This window comes from Lasioglossum baleicum, chromosome 15 (genome assembly GCF_051020765.1).
Source record: "Lasioglossum baleicum chromosome 15, iyLasBale1, whole genome shotgun sequence".
NCBI classification, from domain to species: Eukaryota; Metazoa; Arthropoda; class Insecta; order Hymenoptera; family Halictidae; genus Lasioglossum; species Lasioglossum baleicum.
The window spans coordinates 2215129-2242097 of record NC_134943.1 but is presented as its reverse complement, the minus strand read 5'-3'; the positions used below and the strand labels follow the sequence as shown (position 1 = coordinate 2242097).

Sequence of the window (26969 nt, the reverse complement as noted above, 5' to 3'; positions counted from 1 at the left end):
CCATAATTATTCCAAACGCAATAATCATTTGAACTTGATATCACATTTCCCTAGAAATTGTCAATGTGCCAACGGACATGCAAACATTTAGTGTTGCATTCGGAATCTTGCATGCACAAAGTCCCTATTTAACGCGAATGCCCATTCAACCGGACTGAAATGAATCCGGGAAGCCTTTTTTGATACATCGAAGTAGACCGCAGCGAAAAGGATTCTAAAAACGCGGTCCGCTTTGATTAATCGCACACGGGACAAATTCACGAACATTGGACGCGGCTGATTGTACGGCCGCGCACATCCGTAGGCTATTCGCTAACAACTAGCATAGTTAATATTGTTCTACCGGTAGTCGTTCGCTGAAGGGCCATCGTAAAGAGCACTAGTGATGGGATCCGATTCTTCCTCACGAATTTCAAACAATTCTGTAATCACATACTTACAGTGAATCACAGTAATATTCGGATTCTTTTAAAAGTACAATAACTTTCTTAACCATACGACTTGGATTTTTTCGAGGAGTTAGAGCAATTTGTTTATTACAACCCGTGAATAAAAATTTTTGAAAAAATTGTGATTTGTCTGGACCAATTACAGACAAAATATTAAAATCGTTGTTTACAACTTTTTTATGTGGATCTACATTGAAAATTTAAAATATACATTTTGTAGATCTGTGTCAAATATGCGGTTATGGCTAAAACCAAATTCGGACAGTGGATAACATAAGATTAGGTAAACACTGAAATTAGGAAAACGGAAAGAAGTATTTATTTTAAATGTATTAATGTTTTGTCATTTATATTTAGTATAGTGTATGTAATATTATTGTGTACGTACCTATGTGTGTGTTTGAAAGTTAATTAATTTTGTTTATTTCTATATTTCATTTGCATATATTATTTAGATTCCTAGTTATAAATTAATGTTCTTTGTTTAATCGTAAATTATTCGGATTAATATATGCGGAACGATTGAGGGCAATTATCGATCAGGATAGGCCGAGTTATAATGTAGTCCCCAGCTAAAACTTAGGGTTACTAATAATTTTCCAAATTCTTCGCGGTAGAATTAAAAGGCCAGAACGAAATTTAATAATAATTTTTATCAACTACCAACGTACGCACTATATTACGTAGATACTTAATAATTTGTGTTTCCAATCTTTGCTTTTACAGCATGCGCCCTTTCCGGCATACTTCCTATGCATTGTTTTATCGTGTCCATTATTTTTTTTAAATCATCTATTGTGGTGACTGGTGACGCCAGTACACGGGTTTTGAATAAACTCCAGACGTTTCCAATGAGTACAGGAATTTTCTTTAATGAAAGTGAAATACTGATTAACTTACAATACCTTAATAGTTAATAATTAACTCATAATTACCTAGGTACTTATGGGCCGAATTCAATGTACTAGTAAGAAAATTTTCTGCGAATATCTGGAGAATTTGTAATTTCCGCTAAAAACGAAAATCATATTCATATTCAATGCATCGAAACGAATAGAATGGTGTATAATAGGTATCAGAAGCTTGGGGGAGGGGGGCAATTGTGAAGTTCAGCCGGAATCGAGATTAATTGAGAAGGATCACCAACTGAACGCCCATGAATGCCCATCACCAACTGAACGCAGTTTTATCATACGAATTATATTTATAGGCATTTCATTTCATCAAGTTTTATAATGTAGAACGCGCGTCGTTATATTTCAGTTTTATAATATGTCCTCTCGCGCGTATCATTATCGCCTGCGCTGATGAGCAAAAAAGAGTGCAGTCCATGCCTATTCTTCGTTTGTAACGTGCACTTGATAATCGGCTCTGATCAGCTCGCGGAAAAAATTCTTTGACGAGGATGGAAACGGAGGGAACGAGAATACTTTGAGCATTGTAACCGAAATAATTCGCTGCCGTGTCCGCGGGAATGTAATTCGCGTGGTGCGCACACGTTAGAGTCCGCGTTACAATGCTCCAAATTAATTTCTCGAAACTCAATAACGGAGCCCTGACCGGACACGAGGAAAAAAAACCTGCGCGCAAAAGAAATGTTTTCCATCGAACAAGAGTTAAAGTCTCTTTCAGTTGCCTGGTAAACGTAATTTACGAACTCTGAGTAAAAGCGGTGGCCGTTGAACGATGAACAGCCGCGATTGGTCAGGCAGTAGGCCGCCATGATGGCAAAACTAAAATTGGATCGGGGCTAATGGTCAAAATTGGCTTAAACTGGGGATGGCCCTGATGACCTTTCAGCGGCGCTCCTGTTGTTAAAAGCTTCGTTATCGTACACCTTTTCGTTCCCTCTCACTTTCGCCCGTTCCGAGACGAAACTTTGATAATACCGAGATCCCATCGTAGGGAACTTTTTATTCCTGCCCGGCGTATCGACTAATCTAAATCACTGGTTAGCTACTGAGTACCCTTTCGATAGCTCGACACACCGTCCGCCATGTATAGCACTCGCCTTCTCATTTTCATCGACCGATAAACCCCCAATTCGTTAACCCATTGGGCTACGAATTTTTTTCCAATTTTCTTCCCAACAATTCCTTGTTACTTTCAGTGTTTTACTCAAAATGTACTTCAACAGACTGCTACGTGTGTATTGTTAGTGACAGCCCTTGGACAAAAAATTAGGACCACTCACAATTTTCTACTTTTTTTCGTGCTTTTTGTAAAATGGAAAAGACTGAACTTAAAATTATATTTACGTATACATATTATTATCATATAATAAAATTGAAAACTTGCAATCGAATTTTGTTCAGGTCTGAAGATTTTACTAAAAACACCAAGAATGATGAAATTTGTGGTTGGTCCAAATTTTTAGGCCAATGACTGTATGAAAAGAAATTATTACATACAAAATGTAATGCATTAAACTGACAATTTAAAAATGTCACGTTAAAATTCACATAAGAATACAAAGGGTTAATCTGAAAAGAAACAATTTCAATTTTAATTGAACCGCTCGCTATATTTTCACATTGCAATTCGACCATGGCAAGAAAAATCGAATTTTGGAATAGATCCTAATTAAACTACCTTCATCGATAATGATTATAGAAAATATAATTAGTAACTTGAATCATTTTGGACACAACTTTGAAATTGCTTTTACAGAAGTATTTTTCTCTCCCTACGAATATTTGTATTTCAATAATTCAAACAACAATTCAAGTTTTCAAAATCGTGCAAAATTTGCAGTTTAAACAAATCGAAACTCTATTTCTCGTACCATAAACTTGTATTAATGAACTCATAGAAACATATTGTTTAATTTTCTTTACTTTTACAACATTTCTAATGTTTCAGTTATATTTGTGTACTACTAATCTCTGTGTGTGTGTGTGTGTGTGTAGTGGTATAATGAGCTGGTTTCACCCTTATGGGGGTTGCAACCAGGTAGCTAACTATTCGTTGACTATAATTATCCAAAAAAATAGTTCTTCCAAAAATATCATAAAAGTACTTAATAATTTCATGATACTGATTTATGCAACGAATCTGAGGCTTTAAAATTACTTTGGTTTCTAATGTATGGATTAACGAAAGACTATCTAATGAAGAATTCATTGAAACGTCATATTGCATCAGATTTATATACTATCGACTGTTCTTACGAAATAAATGTGTCATTGTATTTCAGATGTTTTCGAAAATTAACTCAACGTTCCCTTCTGGTGTCTATTATCAGTTTTATCATTCGGTTCTTCCAGGTTTCGTGTCGTACGACAATCCAACGAGCGCGCAGCAGGCAATTCAAGCAATGAATGGCTTCCAGATAGGGATGAAACGTTTAAAAGTCCAGTTAAAGAGGCCCAAGGACGCAAGCCGACCATACTAACCAAAGTCCTAGCTTAGAGAAACTGGACGATATGCACCGTACATCATAACTTACAGAGTACGTCTCAACAATTCTTATTTTAACATTAGTTTCATACACTACATGTAACATTAAAAATAGACTGGATTATCAATTAGAAGTGTCTAACTAGTTAATAATTCTAGATCAAAAGCTTGATATAATATAACAATTATAAAAATGTTGAAACTTATGTTATTCACTAATATCTTTTAATATTGTATAATCTTTTCGTCAGAAAATATGTCTGATATATTTCGTTCACTTCACTTCAAATAGCCTCTCAAATATTTCGCAGACACAAACTTCATTTTTAAACAATGAGAAGTACTCGTTATACTCTTTTCGGGTTTGATTTAAGGAAACCAAACAAATTATTATTGCATCTGCTATAATCTTATACACAGAAATCTTAATCGGTTTATTGGAAAAATCTATGCTAGATTCAGAAATCTCTAACTGTATTGCGGATGATTATACATTTTTATGAACGATCAAAAATATTTCACCAGAGATATTTCAGTCATACGTCCTTTGCGATCATAATGAAACCCTACAGTGACTCATAGATTTGTTCATAATTGTTTAACCAAATTCTGTATAAAACATTTCTATTCTCACTAGAAATATTCTAGAAATACTATAAGAAATACTCTAAGAGAAAAGAAGAAATAGAAATGCATCTCAAAAGAATATTGAAACAAAAGGAAAATAAATATACGTTGTCATATAATAATTCTTCACTAAATTTTAATTTCAGCAGTATGTGAACAGATGTGTGACTTACTGTAATCCAAGATATATAATATAAAAATTGACAGAAACGTATTGACAAATTTCCGAGACACATAATTTCGAACTGATGAACTAATACGAATAAAACTTTTCTGATTGCAGATGTCGTACAAGAACACGGGCTCATTGAACGCTCGACGATCAGAAGTGACGAGTTTGAATCACCGTTACAACGCTCTCCACTATAATAACCTAGTACACTAGTTAGACAATTAATTAGAGGATAAAAATTAGGAGTCAGTAAAGCGACTTCGCCTGCAGTCACACGGCGAGAACGAAGAGGCTGATGCTAAAACATCGGATGTCCAGAGCTGAACTCAGTACGAAATAACAGAAAACGAGTACGATGCACGCTTCCATGCTCTCGAATGTTCAGACGAAATCGGATTGTTTACTAGGAACGGTATTCGCTATCTTCATCGTCCTATTCGCGTCCCCTATCTCCCCATCCCCACTAACCCTTTCTACGCCCTTATCCTTTATTCTCGAATCATACTGCCAAATGTGAACAGTATCAAACGATGGCCCCATCATCTTCTAGAAGCTAGTCCTAGTACGATACCGAGGTCTAACCATTCGTGAAGCCTAGCCGAGAGCCTGTTGTCTCTCGTTCAGATTATCATTCCGATGACACGTTAAGTCCTAGTTTAATAATTGTAAACGTTCGAGACGGGTGACCTTCCAATAATCACTGAAGAACACTCTTAGTTCCTGACACAACGGTGCGGCGACGGTATATCGTCGGCGGGATCATCGTTGAAAAGTTAACTATTAACAGTATCTCAGTCCGGAGAACTTGAAGAGACAATACACCTCTTCGGACCCGCGGGAAAACGAATTCAGTTCGCGGACGAACTTCGCTGGCTTTCATTTTTCGGGACACGAAGTAAACCGTTGACTCTAGTAGAATTCTCGCAGCTTTAGGATCTAGGAACGCGCGATTGCTGTTAATAATCGATATAGAGAACGGGCGTCATTAGGATTGTCTCCAAGGTCGGACGGTCTTCGGGCCAAGGCCGCATCCGACGACGCAGTATTTCGCAGTCTCTCCTAACGCTAACTTGTCAATCACATATACAGGGTGCTCGTCTTACGCAACGTCTAAAAATTTCTAAAAAAAAAAAAATAACCGAGGCTACGTATGAACAAGGAGAACACGTTCTACCTGCATTAAACAAAAAGGAACACGTACAGAATTGAGCGCGCTCGCGCACGGTTGACACTCACACAAATATACGTACACATGTGACAACATGGAATCAGTGCCGAACCGACATTCGTGGGTTATCGCGCGCGCGGTTCTTCTTACTTATATATATTCTTATATATATTACTTATATAATTCTTTTTTTATATACGACATTTAAAAAGAATCGTCAGTGCCGTGTCAAAGCGAAGTTATCTTGAAGAGTCCGGTCGTCCACGTCACAGCGCTCGTTTTCCAATGTATAGAACTTGTATTATTAATTATTACCCGCATCGCCATCGCCATCTCCTCGATTATATTATTACGATCACGATAATCAACCTCCCATTAGTCATGACAAGCGTCAAGCAGCGTGCGATATTCCGGCCGTAGTTTCTTTTCTAACGAGGGATTCTCATTCAAAGCAGATCGCAACGCTTCGTGATCGATAGAAAGGGATCGAGGGCCCTGTTTCGCTTCTCGATCCCTGCGCGGCTCGATGAACCCATAATCCAATCGTTCACGTTTTAATTGATCAGACACGCATCGCCCGAGAAATGTCAATTAGGCTGTGATTATCCAAACAAATGAACACGGGAGTAGGAAGGAGGCGAAAATGGCGGCGACATTGGTAAGATCCTTCTTCGCGCGGAAGAAGATGATCATCTGGGACCGGTTCAATGCACACATGTGCTTTCCTGTAATTCTACTTAGCTAGTCTACGTCTAGTCATTTTTTTTTTAAATATATTTATTTATTTCTTATCGCTGCTTCTATTAACCAGACGCGGCGATAACGATTTAACGTTTAGATTCTCGAAGTAGCGAGATCGAACAAAGTACTTAAACATTTACAGAAATCATTTGAGTTCTAGTCGAATTATAATAATCGGTTTCACTTGATTTGAACGTCTGTTTCTCAAAATTACCATCAACTTGTACTAACAAGTTCGGTATTCTTGTACTTACAGCTGTAAGCGTTGTAATCTAGTCCTCTGCCATTGAGTAGCTGATATTTTTAAGAGTATATTGTTCCTTGTTTGTTTCTCTTTTTTGTTGACATTGCTTACTCGTGCAATACAGATCTCGAAGAACCGCGAGATCCCATATCTAGAGCAAACAGATGCAAACCGAGCAAATAATGCATGTCGCACTTGTACTGGTACGAGATCACAGAACTTTTGCCTACCGCTGTCACCGATGATAGTGACCGAGCAGCGGCGGATAGTGCTCGCCCCGGTAATCGAGTACATTTTCTTAGCATGATAAATAAAACATTCAGACATTTAACGAGCGGTGCCCGGTCGAATCACGTAGTTTCGATGCGAGTGACGATCGCGGACAGAAGCCAGATAAATAATGGGACAGCGATGGAGAGAGAGAGAAAGAGAGCTGTAGGGGGATAAATGGGGGTTATTAAATGAACAAAAAAAAAATAAACGAAACCAACTACATTGCGTACGGTAGAAAACTAGCGTAGGCGAGCGATGGAACGGAGAGGAAAAACTCTGATCTAGCAGAAATAATCAACCAAAGTACCAACAACTATTCTATATAAATATTTAAATATGAATTATTGAAGAAGAAGTATATAAATATATAAATATATAAATATAAATACTATAAATATTGAAATATAATATAAATGAATATTCACAGAAATGAATATATGTATATATGTATGTATGCATACATTATCAATATATACATGTATTGATTAAAAGGAACTAGACACTTAGTAAATTATTATGATTTAGGTGAATTAAACAGAAACGGAAAAATGAATTACTACTTCGAGGGACGGGGAATGGGAAGGACCGCCTCTAGTCTGACGCAGATAATGACGCGACTAAAAATTATCATGAAGAGTATAGCACTTTTTGAGGGAATTGAAAGTGTCTTCGAACCAGATCAAATCGTCAGCCATTCCGCAGGGCATCGAGAAAAAACATGTTGCATGAAATATTAATCCTATATCTCGACGAGGGTAGTTTTATGGAGTAAAATTAAAAAATCAGTTTGTGACCTATTTTACCTAACCTTAATCATATACGAAAATTCTGAATAAGTCGGACATTTGTTTGAAATTTGTAAGTTGAAAATCATGGTTGTATAAAATTAAACAGCTTCGAAGAAATACAGATTTCGCATCGAACATTAAGCAGCGAACAGTTTTTATTTTTCTTTTTCTAAATCTGGAAAAATTCATGTACTGTAAAAATATAAATGATAACACTCTTCAATTTCAACGCGAAATTTGCATTTTTCCAATTTTTCTGAGGTTTCAGTTCTTCTATAACCAGAATTTTTAACTTAAAAATCCGAGGCGAATTGAGAGTATGTATCTGTATGTGTGGCATATTCTTGATTTTTTCAGCATTTTCACATAGGAACGAAAGAAGATATAGAGACGAAATTTGGCACAATATGTTTCTTGATGATACCCTATCGAATGGCTCACTGGTCGATAAATTTGTTAAAAGGACAGTTTCGATCCTCTCTTATTCGACTATACGCTTTGTACGCTATTTAAATGAATATAATAATTGCTACACACGAAAATATATACATAAGCACACAAATATATTCGTACACACGTGTATGCGTGTATATGTATGTATATTCATATATTTATCTATATATTTGTATATACACATATACGCGTATATACAATGTACTCATATATCAGGGCCAGGCAACCCTTTTCCTTGCGTAGAGGCTGTTCGATTGCTGCGAGGTGATTGACCTAATGCTATATATGCGAAACTTGAATTTCTTTACAAATCGTATTTCCAGTATTCTGTTCTTTTTAATTCTTTTAGAAGATCCATTGTAATTCAATTTTGATCGAATGAATTCACAAGAGTTAATTCTAAAACAATGTAACACCTTTTAAATTTTTATAAAATCATTACACAATAACATCGCCAAATTAGCTGAATATCTAACTAATTCCTCGAATAAGAACTTGGAGAAGTTACCAGAGAACTCGCTGAAATTCACGAGAGTTTCCCTCAAAGAACACCGTCTATTAATGTACCCTTCATTTTCTCAATTTCATAATCGAACCGTTTGGAAACTTCGCAAATGGCGAAGTGAAATTAAAACACCATTAGCTTTGTTTCCGGGGAGATTATTACGAAAGAACTTTGATGGCTCGAAAACAGAGAGTTTCATCGCAAGTTTCAGACGATAAAGCATTAAAGAGTTAACATGCCCGTGGCAAAACGAACAGATGATCGTTATTTTATTCGTTCATGAATTCGTTGTCTGCTCGCACACAATTAACAAACATACACACATGCACGCATACATACACTCGTGCTACACGAATCACGCCAGCACTATTGTAATCTAACTTATACATACACACACACAGCCACACACATTCAAGAAACTAATACATCGTTAATTGACATAAGTTGAAGATGGGGTGTGCTATAAATTCCTCTCCTTTAACAAGCTCGTATGGCTTGCTAATTATTGATGATATAAAACACTATTATATTATATGAAAAATCAATTAATACTAATAACTAATTTATAATGATAAACGACAACACTAATAATAATAATATTAATAACAATAATATGAATAATAATAATAATAATAATAATATTGATAACGATACATCATGATACGTACACATAATTTATACTACACGGTAAACATATATATATATATATATATATATATATAATATATATATATATTATGTATATATATATATATTGTTATTTTAAAACGCTAAACTTGTTTCAACGTATGCATACACGCGCGTACAATTTGACTTTACACATGCGCGTGTGTATGCACGCGTGTACACGATGAGACGCGTAGACCGATGTATCGAGAACGCGAGCACAAGTTCGCGACGTACAGTTCGAACAGCTAGAATTCAACTCTGACGACCTTGTTGAATGCGAGAAGAACGAGAAGGATCAATCTCTTTGCCACGTTGTACCTGCGCGGGTCTAAGATCTCGTTGAACGGATATCCGGTAACGAACGCCTCGAAATCGGTCACAGACACACGCATACACACACGTATTGAAGAAAATCGCGATTCGATGACTAAAAGAAAAAGACAAAGAAGAGACGAAAGAAAAATTGGACGAACGGCAACGTAGGCTGGATAACATTGGCTTGGTTGAGGAGGATGAACAAAAAAGAAAGATGAAATTCGTGTCCGTCGAGCGATCGCAGATAGGGAACGACCTTGGGTATTAATGTAATCACGTGTTTGCGAATCGAGGGTGCAATCACGGACCATAAGAGCAATCGCGATCTGAAACCGTGAGCACAAGCAAACACGAATCCCAGCCATAGCGGACACGAGTGCAAACATAATTAGAAGACACGTGCATCGCGATCGTGTGTCTATCTTTGCCCGCCTGATGCGCTACGTGCACAGCCTACGAAAGGGTCTTCAGGCAGGCTTGCCTGCGGATCAGCGTTTCATTCTCCAGGGTACGGGATCGATCCATGGTACACACGTCCGGCAAAGACGATTCAACGGATCGGACTCGGCCAGACGATCGTCTGCCCAGTCTCGTGTTCCACAAACCGTTTTGATCTGCCCGTTTAGATTCGAATCGCCGCGTTTCGTTTTCCCGGTGCCGCCACCTGTTCGCGTAATCGGTCGGTGTGTCCGCGAAACCGCTAGCCACCAACGATACGATTACACGATCGTCCGAGCAATCGATCTTTGGCGATGATCAACGCGAAATCCTAGTCGCGCTCGCTTTGGTTTCATCGCCCGAGCGACGCCCGAAAAGCGAAACACATTCTTGGCACATTGTCGAGCGGATGCAATGAGGTGGATCGCGCTTACCGATTTTTAGAAGGCGCCAGTCGTCTTCTCAGAAGTGAAAGGTACCGATTGGTATTTGCTGTTAACATGCGAAACGCGAATTGGCGTCTCCCGTCAACAACAGTCGGAAAATGAAGGACGCCGATCGGCGTCTCCGGTCGACAATGTGTACAGCGACTGCTCTCGCGAACGTCTCTCCCATTTGCACGCGTCATGTATTTTACTTGCGATTTTTGCAACTCGACAAAGACAGTTCAAATCTTCTCCGTTCGTTGTTCCGTTGGACTTTTGCGTGGAACGTCGTCGTATGGGTTTCGGGTCAGCCATTTTTCACACAGGGAATTCATTTCAGTCGATCCGATTGCGTTCGGGAAATCAAACTATTATGCAACTATACGAAAGAATTTAGGCGAAGGGACGTTAGGGCGGCGAAGTGATCACATAGAAACACTTTCACACGATCACACACACACACACACACATACATATACTTAGATCCACGCGCATACGCTCGGAACAGACACACTCGACGAGAAAGGAAAAGACATGTATACTAGTGAAGCTTGTATGCAAGCACCAATTGATAATATCACTATGATCTAAGCTTTTTAATGTGTAACAGTACTAATAGCGAATATCATGGAGCACGATTAACCTAACGGATAACGATAAATTCATATAAATATGAATATATACATATATAAATATAAATACGACGGTAACGACGATTGTAAACAAACCAAAACAAAAAAAAATACAACTATTTTATCCGACAAAGTTTTTGCTACGAACGAAGTAGTATGCATCTTACTATGGGAAATGAATGGAGATACTTAATGGGGAATGGAGGCGGGGAAAAAAATAAGTATTCTTAGCTTTAAGGAGATATGAAAGAAAGGATAATATTAAAACATAGTAATCTGTGAGGATCAGCTTTGAATTTATTTTTACATGACGTGATGTATTGCCGAGACGAATTCGCTGCTTGCAAATTGAAATGAGCCACTCGAGTATCGAACGTTCTATTAATTTCGGATCGATTCAACTTATGGGACTCTCCTTGACTCACTTAGCGAATCCGCGGAGTTTTTCGATCTAGAGTTCGGTGAAACGCGAGAAATCGGTACTCGTGGTCGTCGCTGTCCGATGTGACAACACCCGGAGCACAACAATTGTCGCCGGCCATCAAAGTTACCTGGAAAACTCCGGTTCCCTTCGTTCGCGATTTCCACGGGACAGAGAATAGCAATTTTCCGGCAGCTTTATGGCGGGCCGCAAGGACGCGCACGAAGATTCGATGAGAAACGGGAAATTAGATTATCCTCCGCTCTCGATTATACAGTAATCTGAAATAATAATTAACGACATAAAGAAAAAAAAGAAGATTAAATAGTAATAATAAAAGTAATATTAATGATAACAATAATAACGATCAAACATCTCATCTAGACATACTAGCACTTTACCAACGCACTTGCACAGAAAGGCAGAAGAAATTTTATCAACCCTCTCGACACAGCTATTAACGTGTCATCGATCCATTTTTGTGGAATTACATTGGATTCAAGTCACGCGCGCCGCGACCTGATATCCGGTAGCCGTGGTGTCGGTGATACTAGGAAACAGGGTATGTTTTTGCAATTATTTGCGTAACTTGTAAAGAACTAGCAACAAGATTTAATGAAAAGAAAAAATAATAACTACATTGTACACTCGCGTTCACGATAAAGAAAAAAAATACTAAACATACGTGCACATCTCTTCTACCCATTACAGACATTAATTATACATACGATTGCACGAAGTACGCACCCATTACATACACTACGAGCGATGCGGATCTCGCGCGCTTCTTTTCAGACACTCGGTGTACACGAATATTATACATGAAACTATGGTACACGCATTCCGACAGGAGGGGCAAGCGGAGCTAAACATTTAACTAATTGAACTATCTCTAACTATATGAATATTGGACCGCAGACTTAGGGTGGAGTACGGACCCGTTCACCTAATGGGGTTTCCCCTTATGGCGTGCTCGCATGATCGTCTAATTTAAATAATGAGATACTCAAAGTTCCGACTGAGAAGTTCTACGAATATTCTTTAATTATTCGTAGATAATGAACATCAATTTCTGATTTTATAAATTTAGTCTTCGACTACACACGCAAAAACACACGACATGCTCTTTAAACTTCGTTAAACACTGTGTCAGTCAATACAAATTTATTGGTGAGTGAAAATCGATAAAATCTTTCAGAAAATGTTAGCTGCAAGTATTCTTCCTCAGTACATGCTCTGTTAAATTCTCGCTACATCAATGAAACTTTTGCCTTGCGATTTCCTTTCGAACTCTGCTCATCAGAGCTACTATTTCATTGTTAACCATGATAAACATATTCAACTTGAACAAAAATTAATAATGTTCCTAATTCATTAAAATTGATTCGGAAAGATTAGAAGAATACACTACAATGAAGTTGTAGACTACTATCGATGATTTTATACGAAGTATCGAAAACTGTGAGAATCGATTGGATCGGAGGCATCATTAGGCGAGTGGTCTCTACTGTAGCCTAAGTCTGCGGTTGAACTAAGTACGTCTCATCATAGGCTGTAAGCGCGATCCCACACCAACTTGCAGATTCCGGATACGATTATGAAAACCGTCATGAACATCATCATCATAGTCAGCATCATCGTCGTTAGGGTTTTGAGAAGGACCTATCTATCAGTGCTCTTGAGTCACGTTTTATCCATGCGAACATTAACGATAATTCGCGAAAGATGCTTGTGTTTTATACATTTCACTCTGACTCGATTGTAGCGAACAAATGTTATCGTTTGAACGTTGCCACGTCGTTGTCCAAACGAGCTCTAATCATTCGAGTTTATTTCGTATCGATCGCGAGAGGTGAGAGAGGAAAAAAACTGTACACGTACGTCACGTTAATCATCGAAGCGTCAGGCGAGTCAACATCCTCGTTCTTCCTTCCCTTTTCTGCGTTCCTTCGGCTTCTTTGTACATTTTTCACACCCGGTTGAACAAGCCACAATCGCTTTTTTCCCCCTCCCGACACTCTTATGCGCGCGCGTGTAACGCCAGATAAGAGGCGGAGCAAAAACCTAGAGAAATTAGTTGAGGTATCGTAATCTAACAAAAAAAAAAACGATAGATTCGCAACTATTCAACGATTTAACGAAGAGAAAGAAAAGTATATAAATAAATAAAATAAACAAAACAAAAAAAAATGAGATAAGAATCGGCGTTACTTTAGACGAAGTTCAAGCCGACCGATGTCAATTCCTTCAGGTACGCTTATGCGTTATCGCAAGAACAATGCGAGAAATTCGGTTTTTTCTAACGTACCAAATCGATGTCTTTTTCCTTACGATTGTACTAAATAAACATAGAATCGGTGCACGATTGTTGGTAGTCGTTGGTCATCTAAAACATTACGCGAGTACGTTCATTCGAGTCGTAGATACGAAAATCAAAAAAAAAAGGAAAAGAAAGAAAGAAGAAACACAGAAGAACGAAACAAATAATAAAACGAGAAAAAGAAAAAAAGAAAAAACGGGAAAGGAGACAAATATTATGGTATCATGTATATTTACCCGGCCACATTTCGATCGACTATCCGGGACCAATCATACTTTCTGACTTCGAAACAACGCGCCCCCCCCCCCAATGCTACCGTTCAGTATGCCAGACATTTATCGAACGATCACCTCGTTTAGCAAATTTTATTGATTACATTGTAGAAAGACACGGTCTGCATTCTCCTGTTTGCTCGGTTCAATTTCACGTTTCCTGGCTTGAATCAACGACTCGTCCTTTACGAAGGAGGAAGATTTTTTGCAGTACATGCGGACACACGCACAGCCAAAGATTATATCATAAGAGAGAGAGAGGAAGGGCATCACCGGCCGAGCTTCCTCTCTTCGTAAAAGGGTGGCGAAAAGTTGTTTCCTTAATGCGAAATGAAAGAGCACGGTATAACCTCGCTTGTTGCACCTCGTTTATTGCATGCAACCCTTGTTCCTTGCATACCAGCGACTCCCACCACGAGTTGTGGCGAGAGTCTACAATATGGCAGTGGTGGAAATACAAAGTGGTAAAGTGGGAGAAGAGATCGGGCGATGGTTTACATCAGAGCCGGGCAACCCCTTCCCCACCGTTGCTGCATAGCCCCCACAATTAGTTTAGCGATTCTCCCACTCTTCAGCACCACTCGGCATAGGCTTTGCGCGTAGATACCAGTCGAGTGGTGGGAGACGCTGGTAGGCACTGAGAAGTTGTCCGGCTCTGGGTTACATCTTTCGTTGCACAACCCCGATTTTTGCATTTCTGATCCCGTTCCGTGCAACGAACGAGGTTCTACCGTACCGTAAATTCGTCGTCTTTGAGAAAAGACAGGGAACGATACGGATAATACGAATTTTTTTTCAGTATTCGCAGAACGTTCATTGGACCTCTTTCTTCTACGAACCGCAGTGAACTAGTTCCCATTTTTTACGCGACCTAACCAAGGAAAGCTGGGCATCTAAATCTGATTGAGCCTCGTGCATCGTTCGGATAAGAGCTTCGTCCTCAATCATCCTTTTCGTTGTACACGAACTCTATACAAAACGAACTTACTATCAGCAGTTTATACGCGCACGTTACAATCAAATGACTGATCGTTCATCAGGAGATGGTAGAGATTTCGATATAAGAGACCCCACTTTCACGCTTAGGTGTTCTGGCGGGAACGATCGACATAAGAGCTCAGGGTCACCACGATTCGGTCAATTGCGGAAGACGTGTAGCGCGGAGTAGGAATGTTACGCGGTACCTACAAGTTTCTCGCTGCCCAGTGTCGCCAGATCGGGGAAATCGAGGGGAATACAGTTTACCCCCTCTCCGATAACCAGATTATTACGTGACATGTTACGCGTGCGCGGCGAGGACGCAACACGAATTGAGTGGGGCGAATGACACGACATCAGTCGCGTGGGATAGTGGAAGGGGAGAAGGCGGAGTAGGAAAATCGGCCGTTTTTGGTCGATTCTGGCGACACTGTCGCTGGCATCTCCCGATGGACGAACAGTACAAGTTTCTTCCTTCGATCGGACATCGCTAGAACGGAATCATCGACGCAACAATCGCTCGGACCGATGCACGAGGGTTGAAAGTGTGAACGGCTTGTCCTTCGCGCATTGATTGTACAAATCCACGTGTCTAGTTAACGGTTTAGCATGACGACACCCGTTTCTTCGAAGCGTTCGTTTCATTTCGAATTTAGTCGAGACTCGATGTACCGGTATTCCTTTAAGACCGACCGCGATTAGAACGTCGTGTCGATACCCTACGGGCGCGTAAACGTGCGACGATTTAAATGCAAACGAACAAACAGGAATGGAAACAGTGGGAAGGAGAGAGAGAAACAAACGACGAGAGATTATAGCGAGCACTGTAAGCGACACCGTGAACGAGTATGCAGGAATTGTTGATGGGGAAATTGGCACGTTACGAATCGTCGATTCGTGGCGTTGGCTAAAGTCAGCGATCGCGTTTTATTTCGGATATCAGACGACGATCTGGTCTTTTCTTTCCGTTCCTCGCGCGGACCCCGCGGAACGATTAGCGAGAACCATGGCGATTTTTGCGGAGAAGCATCTAATGCTCGCGATCATTCGTGCGAAAAGCCGGAAAGTAGAAACGGAGAAAGTGAAGCGTAGGAAATTCGGGGAAAATAGAGTGGGGAAGGCGAGAGGGAGTAGAATCGGCCAGGAACGATCTTTTCCGAACGGAGTCTCGGTGTCCAGGAGATTATTCTTGGGGAATTCGCACGCTCGGGAATTTCGTTTCGTTGACGCCTATTCGATGAGACTGGAAACCTGCTGGATCGGTCGAACGTAGCTATACTGTCCGGACGATAATACCTTCGCGTCATAAGCACGGCACACGTCACGAATCGACCCTAGAAAGTCGCTAACAAATCTTACGTTTAGAAAGTAGTTAGGCCGCATAGCGAGAGAAAGACGACGCGACGCAACGCGGTGGGAATAGGATCGATCGGCGCGAGGAACGTACATAAGAATTAGACGAGCGAAAAAAAGTAAAAAAAAAAACACGAGAGAGAAGGGAGAGAACGTGAAAAAATACTGTGAGGTATTTATATATACAAACATACCTATATACACGAGCACATATATACAGGGATGAGTGTGCATATACATAACTCTCGCGAAAAAACGTTTAAACTAGAATATTGATTGATGAGAAAAATTTGCATATAGCATAGTTTTATATAGCGTGCCATCTAGGCGTATAAGCGAACGATATGCATAAACAATTACTATAGTTATCGCTAACATATAAGGTTATAAACAGAAAAAAAGAAGTATAACAAATTACGCAGTATAATCACTTATACCAGGAAAGAAAGCGCGAGAGAGTGAAAGAGAGAGAGAGAGAGAGAGAGAGAGAGAGAGAAAGAGAGCGAGAGAGAGAGAGAATGAAGAAGCACACGGAAAAAATACACCTACAGCGCTGAGAGAAAGAGAACGAGAGAAAGAGATGGAGTGACGGAGAAATATAAATATTATATATCGTGCGCGTATAATGATTGAATTAGGCATAATTAAAAGTTGAGATGGGCGTGTGGTAAGTTGAGAAAAAGGGTGGGAGAGAAAGGGAAAGAAAGAACGGAGAAAAAGAGAGCGAGAGCGAGAGAGAGAGAGAGAGAGAGCGAAGAAACACTAAAAGTTATTAACAAACAGAACATATTTTAAATAATTAATCGCCAAACGATAAGTTTTTAACTTTAAACTTCTAGTACGTAAGACCGAAATAATATACGAAATAGAAAAAATATATATACTTATATATAAATACAAAAATATATATAAGTACATACATATATATACATAATGATTGAAAGTCGACTCTAAAATTAAATGTAAACCGAAAGCATACTTCTTATAAACCAGCTGCGCGGGTAAACATCATGACTATTTGAAATACGATGGATCTCAAAAAGTTAGAAGGAATTTAGGGCGCCAGTGAAACCTCGAGCAACTTTGCTGCTCGATTATTTGCCTCGATCGGTATAGAATAATATGTGCACAGAGGATCCGGACACACTTTCTCGTCCTCGTTTCGGGCAGCTTTTTCAGTTTTCTACTCGCATTTTCTATCGGGTTTCGGTGCTTCTTGCTTTTACACGATCGTTCGGAATCGTCCGACGTCACTCCTCTCACGTAACGGTGACCATTCTCGAGCGAAATTCAACGTAGAACGATTGGCGACTCAACGAAACGGATTTCCACTGAAGCACGGGGGCATAATATAATTGTCACGAATCGAGATCGATTTCTAATTTCGAAACCAGTCCTTTCCCCGATGGGAGGAACACACGAAATCGCATTTCAACCAATTGAACCAGTATTTTCGAAGCATCATGTACGATACAGAATATATATTGTGCCAACACTGAATCTTCCAAATCCATTTCCACTTCGAACACGAATCGACTATCGTAGCAAAAGACAATATTAGGATATAGAAGTAATTGTCTACTAATCAGTAAACGTACGTAAACAATTTTCCCGCTGGACTTGGAAAACGACCAGCTATAGTTCTTGCATTTATTGTTCGCGCTCTGTCATTTCGTCTTGTACATTCGAAAAAATTTCTTTTCCCAGAAATTTGAAGAAAAACAAAAAAAAACGTTGATTTTCCTGATAATTTGTTTCTCTCGAACGAGGCGGCATAAAAGAAAGACTCGGTGGGAGTGGCTCGGTTCCTGCAAATTGTACTGTGCCCCTTCGGCGCCTGCTCAGAGTGCAACAGTTGGTTAACAAGTGGCTCCTTCGTACAAAATGGTTGCGAAACTCGTTCAAATCACCGGACGAGGTTGATTCCGAAACCTTTTCAAGTCGTACTTGAACGTTTTCGAATCGTGACTCGACGACAATTTTCCGTTAACGTTTCTTTCGAGATTAAGTTATTATTAAATGATTCTCACGTTCACGTTCCCGAGACGATACTTTGATTTTCTTGTTCCGGAGAATTTCCTCGAGAGAAATCGCGCGTGAAATTATTCGAAGAACGAAGAAATTAGAAAGCTTGATGTGTTTAAGATTCGTCATTGGTTTAACGACGAGAGATTTTAGTGCGTGCATTCGTTAGCGGAAGAAATACTCTGATTAACACTACAACACTGTGATCCTATCTTAATGAACTTGATCTTCGAACACACCACACTAACAAAACATCAATTACTTCAACAATTTTCGCTGGATTCAGCCGAGACGGTAGCCATTGATGAATACGCTGATCAGGAATCAAGTGAGAAGTCTGACGCGAGCCACATCAAAATTGTTTTACAACTATTTTATTTAATGTCCCTTTTGCGGTATTGAACCAAACAGACAAATATTGACTTGCACCACTTTCGCGCTGAACGGCTCATATGACTTTTAATTGTTGAATATTTTATTCATTTATTATTTTATTATGACCGAAAGGAAAAAAGTGATTAGCCGAAAACGCGTTCTAGAAAGTTGTTGAGTAATGATACTGTGTGAGAGATTCCTAGAGTTCTGATTCGCGAGAGGAATATCAGTGCGACCGAAGAGCTCGATTGAGCTTCGACGACGAAGACACTAAACAACGGGTTCAGATATTTCGAAGTGCCGTTGCAACAAATTGCTTTGGTGTTTGTTCTGAGCTGACGACAGTTGTGAGAGATACGTAGTACGACATAGATAAGAGTTAGCGGATCGCCTAAAGATGGAGGAGGATAGTCACGCCCAGGTCATACCGTCCAGAAGAAAGAAAAAAAAGATGCGGAATTTCGTTGCACGTTTTCCCAATAGTTTTCTAACGCTTGCAAAGTTTTAATGTGCTTAGTGAGCGCGCGCGCGAACAATATTCGTGAAATAATTAATTGTGCGTATAGATCGATTTCCACTAGCTTCATTCTCAGAGAATCGTGTGGCAGGCTTTCAAACGAACGTGTTTGTGATTTTGCGTGTATCGAGCAGCTGTCGTCCGTTGAATAAAGGAAGATAAAAAGAGAGCAAGAGAGAGAGAGAGAGAGAGAGAGATTGAGAGAGAAGAAAATAATAAAGAAGTTTTCTATATCACAAAAGCGTGCAACTTATTTTGAGACTGATTTATACACAAACTCACTCTTTGAGATCTCGATGAAACAGTGCAATTAAATCTTGCGTGGTCTGCGAATCTAGTCGGAGATCATGAAAAGCGTAAGAGGAGGAGAATCTGTAGTAGTTTCTAGTCAGAAATCGGTTTTTTCGATTAGGATCGATGTTGCAAATGTACCAAAGGTGACACGCGAGAATAACGTCTCTTCTTTTCAATCGAAAATAACAGGTACGACGGGGTAGGGGTCGTCAAACGCGTTCGAGGGGGTTGTACGTTCGTCGACGTTGAAACGTGCTAATTCGATCGGCTTTTGCTTCGTGAATTCGAGAAGAGAGTTAAAGAACGAGCGGAACACGCATACGTTATTTGTGTTTCTTCTTCCGGGGGAGGCGGGGGGGGGGGGAGACAGGAGAAACAAGAAACGACGATTTAGCGCGTTTTAAGCTTCCCAGGTCTACATTGTTGGAATCCGACAGAAATCTTCATCTCGTCGAGCAAATACTCGATCGACGATGTCGAGCATGACGTTTCACTCGCGTTCTCAGGTTAAGACTCGTTTTTCGATCGGTGGATTACTACTCCGAGGACGACTTGACTGCATCCCGTGCTCGAGGCTAAAGAATGTAGAATTTTTTAACTGTACTTACGACTATAACCTAGCCTGTATATTTTTACATATTAAACATAGGGAACGAATTAAGATTTGACGCAACAGGCGCGCGAACGCGAACCGAAATATTCGGAATATTCAATACAATGGCTGAAGAAATGATTAAAAAAAAAAAAAGAAAAACGAAAAGACACGAAGCGAAGCACACGCGAGAAAACAAGAGAATATGAAACTGGGAAGTACGTACACGTGACACACGTACACACGCGTATACCTCGATATTAAAAAGATAAACAAAGAAAACATAAACAAATTGAGAACACACGCGCATATGCATAAACATTTATACACAGAAGATACATACACACACACACATAGACACATACATCCCACGAAACGCGCACGCACGCAAATTGAAAAATATCCTCCTGCCTTCAGAGAAGGGATAAATATTATACAGAATCGTGAGAGAGAGAGAGAGAGAAAAAAAATTGAAATCAGTTTTATTGTTGATTTCGGAGTGGTATACAATAAAATTTTGTAATCGCCGGCCCCGGACGTACTTTCGCGGCTCGGGGCCCGAAAAAACGTTGCGTAGTATAATCAAACACCGATATACAATGCAAGTTTCTCCTGGGCCGTGATCACCGGACCTCGGGGTCCTCGGGATCGCCGGAAGTAGAGTATACATTTTCTTCCCACGGGGTTACGCGTGGCGAATTTTATGGTCCAGAATGATTGATGCTTTGCGACTCCGAGGACTTGTCGATGTCCGCCGCGACAACGGGCCCGAAAGGATCTGTAAATAAAATTGCAAAACACGAGACACAGAAGTGTGCATACACGCCACGTGCACACCGGTAATGTCCTACATAGCGAAGTACTAAACTATATAGTGCATGAAAATAATAAGAAAAAAAAAACGTTCGTTGCAACGTGTGTGGGACGTTCTTGAAGAGAGAGAGAGAGAGAGAAAAAAAGAGAAGAACAAAATAGCGCGCCCTCTCCCTTTTTCCCCTTGACGACGAATCTCGCCCTCGACACCGCGGCTTCTTTTCTCGCGTGGACATGTCTGGACGTATCCGAAATCAATTTCGTCGACCACTTTGCAGCTTCACGAACGTATCGCTTTCGTTTCTTTTGCGAGACTTCTTGCGGCTCGATGTGTACATATAAATTCTATTGTTTCTCTCGTCCAGAGTAAAAGAACAACGCGTTTAGAAACCGACACGGGATTCTGGTTACGATGCTCCATTGACAAACACGCGAGAAAGATATAATTAGTTATAATTGAAATGATCGTGATGCTGATACAATCTTCGTTCATGATTTTGGTCACACCGGGATGTGCTTTTACGGTTTCGGAGAGAAATGATGAAATTAGATGGGGTTCTATTGTAGAACGTCGGTAAAAGTTTAGACGAGAATTTGAAGAGCAGAGCGAATTATGCGATCGATAGTTGAACCGGTTGATGTTCCAAATATTGTAAAACGATTGGAATCATTGACCAGGGCGTTACGCGAGTTACTTATTGTAAGTACGACAGTATTAATCCTTGCGAACGATGTAATGTAAAGTTACCTTGATGAGTTGGTCGCGTCGTAAAAGCTATTATTAATATTATTATTATTGACCATTGATTATCACTAGTACGGTTATTATTATTATTATTACTATTATTATTATTATTATTATTATTATCACCGTATTGTCGCTATCGACGACACTACTAATTATGCTTATTGGAAAAGATTATTCTATCGAGAGAGAGACTCGAAGCAAGTCCACGAGATGTCTCTTTGTGGTGACGTGCGAAAACGAATAGGCGAATTAACATGCGAAACGAGAGAGGACTTGAAGCGAAAGAAAGGATAGCCGTGAGAAGAAACGAGGCCAAAAGAGAAACGGTGGGGACTGAAGAAAAAACAAAGGCAGCGTAGATAAGATGTAATTTATAACGATAGTACGATAAGTGATGGGGGAGAGTTTTAGCATATCAACGCGATAAATTTTACGGAGGCATACGCGGTTATAGAAAATATTTCGATAATGTATATGTATTTAGGAGGGTGAGGAATCGAACGAGAGGGTTGATGCGACTACTGAGGCTTCGGGGACGAAAGAAAAAAAGTAACACTACAACACCGTCGAAATTATTATTATTTCTCGACGATTAGACAATTTCCGAGCGCGTGCATCAAGGCATGATAATTGTGTGTTTGCGAAAAAATTCGAAGAATGTCAAATCGAATTCGAATCGGTTGCCCTTAACGTTGGACGTTGGACGTCGAACGGTTTAGGGGAAACGTTGTCTCCGTAGCCACGGTGAGCAGCTAATTAAATTAAAAGAAAATAAAAAAAACGAACGTGAAGAACGGTGATGATCGCGGTGTTACGAATGTTGATAGAGTTTCACGGCGAATCGCGAGGTCGCCGTGAAATAAAGTTAAGTATATCGAATCGCGATGCGATTAGGTTGATCGTTGACGCGTGCCGTCTCGAAAAAAATTCGTTCCAGGTTGCGAGGGATTCAGTCGTTTCTACTAGCGATAGAATTGTTATGTTATAGAAGTCTATGAACGAAAAAAAAAAATGGAAAAGAGAAAAGAAAAGTAAACGAAATGAAAGAAAAGAGGGCGAGAGAATGAAGGAGCGAGGAAAAGGGAGAGAAGGGAGATCGATCCTTTTAGAGGTTTGAGCGACGCAAATTTTCGGGGAAAATTTTTGGGGCGAACAGCACGAACGGAAAATATGCCAGTTTGGATTATTATTTTCATAAGGAACGTGTAATATAAATATGTAATGTATATCAATATGACGAATTAACGACATCATCGCGATTATGGTCACGACGGTGGTTAATATTATTATTATTACTATTATTATGGTTATCGATTATGATTATTATGGGATGATGATTATTATTATTATACCAAAAGAACTAATACATTACATAAAAATAAAAGTAATTATATTTAACACTTATGTTAGAAAGCTAGATAACATACATTCAAGCAAGCGAGAAAAAAAAATAATAAAATTACACACACACTGACACAAAGTCTGGTTGACATGAACTAACGTCGTACATTTATATATCAAGATTAGAACACGGTGACGTGTGTGAGAAGCAAGAGGAAAGAAAGAGAGAGAGAATCGTTCGATAAAAGAACTAAAATAGTTCGAATGAGAGAGTGTGAGCGAAAGGGAGAGAGAAAGAGAGCGAGAAAGAATTTTTTAGCGTACTTCGAGGGAACCTACATTTCGTCAAGGATCGTGAAGAATAGTTTTGCGTCTCGCTGACAAAAGTCCCTTCTGTTTATGAATTGTTAATGCGTACAACACTTTCCACAGTTACATTCGTTCCTTCGGGAGTGTGTCCATGTATTTCACATCGGATTGGAAATATTAATAAAGATTTCCCCTTCGAGAAGATTTGATTTAGTCGACACGAAACATGACCAGGTGTAAAAGGAAATATAAAAATGGAAATTGCGATATAAAAGTTTCATGAATCGGTAGACGAAAGAGGGTTCCTCGACGTTCGTATTTTCACGCCACAGACGTGTTCCCGTATTCGACGAATAGTTCTCTATTTCTTGGTTTGTTTCTCTTTTTGTTCGAATTATGTTAACAAAAAGAAATACGCCGAGCCGAAAAGTTCTCTGTACGACGTACCTTATCCCATTTGGAGCTCGCATACAGACTATACATATAATTAGCTATAACAGTCATGGCCATTAGCAGAGGAAATGTACCATTCAGATAGTTTATCATTAAAGAAAAAAAGAACGGTAATCATGATAGGTATATTAACGACATTATTTATATTATTACGCATATTATAAAAATAATTCATAACAAATACTAATCCTAGGGTGAAGTATTTCGAGAAAAAAAAGTTCGAGAATATCGCGACCAAAATGGCGCGAGGGCGGCGGCGCGCCATTTCGAACGAAATGGCGTCACCGGCAAAAAATTAACAAACAAAGAAGATGAATAAACCGCCAATTACTTTAACTTCGACAGTACTATTATTTGTATATGCCGAACGATTATGCCGTTTTCAGCGCAACATATTTTGGCGATACTCTTTGGTGGTATAATTCATGGTGATCAATGTAGGGGAAAGGGGGGATTGATAAATGATCAACGGAAAAAGGATGGGACGGGTGAGAATGAAAGGAAAACAAACAAACAAACAAAATAAAAAGCAGAAGTTTCTATACTTTTTACGGAGATTGTTATAGATTAAGCGCACACTGATCAAGGCATTCGTCGCTCGGCAAAGCATAATAATATTATTAATATAAAATTTATAACAGAAATAAAATAAATGAAGTTAATAAATATGTACACTGTATAATAAACATTATTTCCTATTAATAAATAACAGTCTTCTTCTTTTGCCTTAGTCCTGATCCACGAAGTATTGGAATTCTAACGGTAACGTCATGCTACTATAATTATCAAAAATACAGCTACAAAACCATTGGATGTCCGCTAAATTATTTTATTACTAGACTGCGAATTGTATACACCTATGGCACAAAATGAATAGAAGAAACACAAAACGGTAAAAACACATTAGAAAAATTTTAAAATATTCTTATATTATTTTCAAGCTATTCAAATCAGAACTGGAAATCAATTTCTATTTTACTCCAGGTGCGTGCTAGAGGATTGTTGGTACCTTTTATTAATAAATGTTGAATTATGCGGAGTTAAAGCATTAATTATAAATTGATTGTTACTTTAACATCGATAAGCTACATTATAATGGTATTTGAGAGGGATAACACTCAATTATTTGAGTACGAGGTAAATATATAACGTAACCCATTATTAACAGAAGTATATATTTATAAATTACATATACATAAATAAGAAAATACTTAGATATATTAATTTGCTTATAAATATATTTGAATTTTATTAGTCGAATAATTGAAAAATGGAAACACTGTTACTGTAAAACTAGTTATTCTCATGGAAAGATTAATTGAAGTCACCGAACAAAAATTATTGTACATTAAATACATATATAGCGATACATTAAAAACATGATTAATGTGTCTGTACATTACAGGGTATTCCATTTCATTTATTTATGGCGTAAGTTAGCTCCTTAGTTGTTACAACTAAACATAAACTGATATTTTAAATTATTCACCACAGAGCTATCGATTTATTAGTTACTTATGTAATTTTCCTGGTATTTCATTGTATTATAATACAAATATTAAAACTAGTAATATCATAACAACTACATGGCATGATATAACAAGTTATTTTCAATTAGTTTCAATTGAGCACGTTTGAGAACATTTATCTACGACAAATGACCCGTACAACGAATTAAAAATCATTAATTCAGCGCGAAACAAACAACGTCCAAAATAAAGTGGTCTAGAAGTGTAAAATTCATATAGGTTGTCTCGTGTACAGATTTATAAATATTTGAAAAGGTAGTAGGGAATTTCATTTCGTTTTAATCAACACGTTTAGATTTTATAATATTCATAGTATGATAGAGTTTAAAACCTATATAAAGAAATATAAAACACTCTCCTTTTATGTACAAATGTGCATTTCTCTACATGAACATCGAATTATGTAAAGTTTCTAAATCCTTTTCCCTTGCTACTTCGCGCTGTTTTTCTTTTCTGTACATTTCGTAGTCTTCATCGTCTGTAGGTAATTGGTGTCGGCAAAGCGGACACGAATTTGTCTGAAAGTAAGTGAGATATCTTCTTTATCGACTAAACTGTATAATTTGTTTACAAAATCGGTAACGATGACTAGGAAAAATTGATACCTTTTCTAACCATGGAATTATACACTCCTTATGAAAAATATGTTTACAAGGCATACGCTTGGCAGATATTCCATTTTCGAACTCTTTTAAGCATACAGGGCATTGCTTTGATTCGGATGAACTAATCTTGATCTCCTCCAAGTTTTCAATCGCAGATTTCGATGCAGGCGGTGGTAGCCTTGTTGTTTGGCCCAATAAATCCCACATACCAAAATCTCGCAAAAGTCTTGCCATGTGTATTAAATGATTCGGTGTCTCGCCGTCTTCTAACGGTGTCCAACCCATTTCATCAAAGTAGTCGGACATTTTTCGGTGGAGAAATTTTAAGAAACTTTACGCACTCTTCAATACAGTATTCACCACTACTTGCACTTTTAATTTTAACCGTATACTACAAGATGAATGCAAAGACATTGAATTCGTACACCCCAATTTTCACTGCACGTCTGTCACTGTAGTTAATGTTTGATATGGGAAACTCAAAGCAGCTGTTCGTCAAACTTGGAATAATACTATACTAGATGTCTATACTATATAACAAAACGATGCCAATAATTCGTCCCGGAACTTTTATGAACTTCGTTGACACAGGTATAAAAACATACTACATTATCAATTATAGGTATACCCAATGGATATTTCAAGGTTTCGAATAAATTTGCGAATATCGGTCAAATCGGATTGAGCTAAAATTTTGCACATAGTTTTATTTTGTATTAAAAATTA

At 38.7% G+C, this 26969-nt stretch overlaps 2 protein-coding genes across 30 annotated transcripts in view; one reads left to right on the top strand and one right to left on the bottom strand.

The window, feature by feature from the left end:
• The window catches only part of Bru3 (CUGBP Elav-like family member bruno 3), an 887603-nt gene extending 873347 nt beyond the window's left edge, over positions 1-14256 (top strand). For all 29 annotated transcript variants that reach the window (XM_076439398.1, XM_076439414.1, XM_076439397.1 and 26 more), the window contains 2 exons: positions 3716-3900; positions 4759-14256. In XM_076439398.1, coding sequence (XP_076295513.1) covers positions 3716-3843 — 128 coding nt within the window. In that variant the 3' untranslated portion in view covers positions 3844-3900; positions 4759-14256. The remainder of the gene's footprint in view (positions 1-3715; positions 3901-4758) is intronic.
• Positions 14257-21720: 7464 nt separating this feature from the next.
• Positions 21721-26754, bottom strand: LOC143216412 (E3 ubiquitin-protein ligase RNF181-like). Its single transcript, XM_076439430.1, has 2 exons — positions 26244-26754; positions 21721-26156 (listed from the first exon to the last, which is right to left on the bottom strand). Exons 1-2 carry the CDS (start codon positions 26547-26549, stop codon positions 26022-26024), a joined length of 441 nt encoding a protein of 146 aa, XP_076295545.1. The 5' UTR covers positions 26550-26754; the 3' UTR covers positions 21721-26021.
• Positions 26755-26969: the final 215 nt, after the last annotated feature.

What these genes read in the sequence shown, in the direction of transcription:
- LOC143216412 (XM_076439430.1), bottom strand. Translation starts at nt 26,549, where the DNA reads ATGTCCGACTACTTTGATGAAATGGGTTGGACACCGTTAGAAGACGGC. An exon ending in TAATTCCATGGTTAGAAAAG is followed by an intron (nt 26,157 to 26,243) that starts GTATCAATTTTT and finishes ACTTACTTTCAG; the next exon opens with ACAAATTCGTGTCCGCTTTG.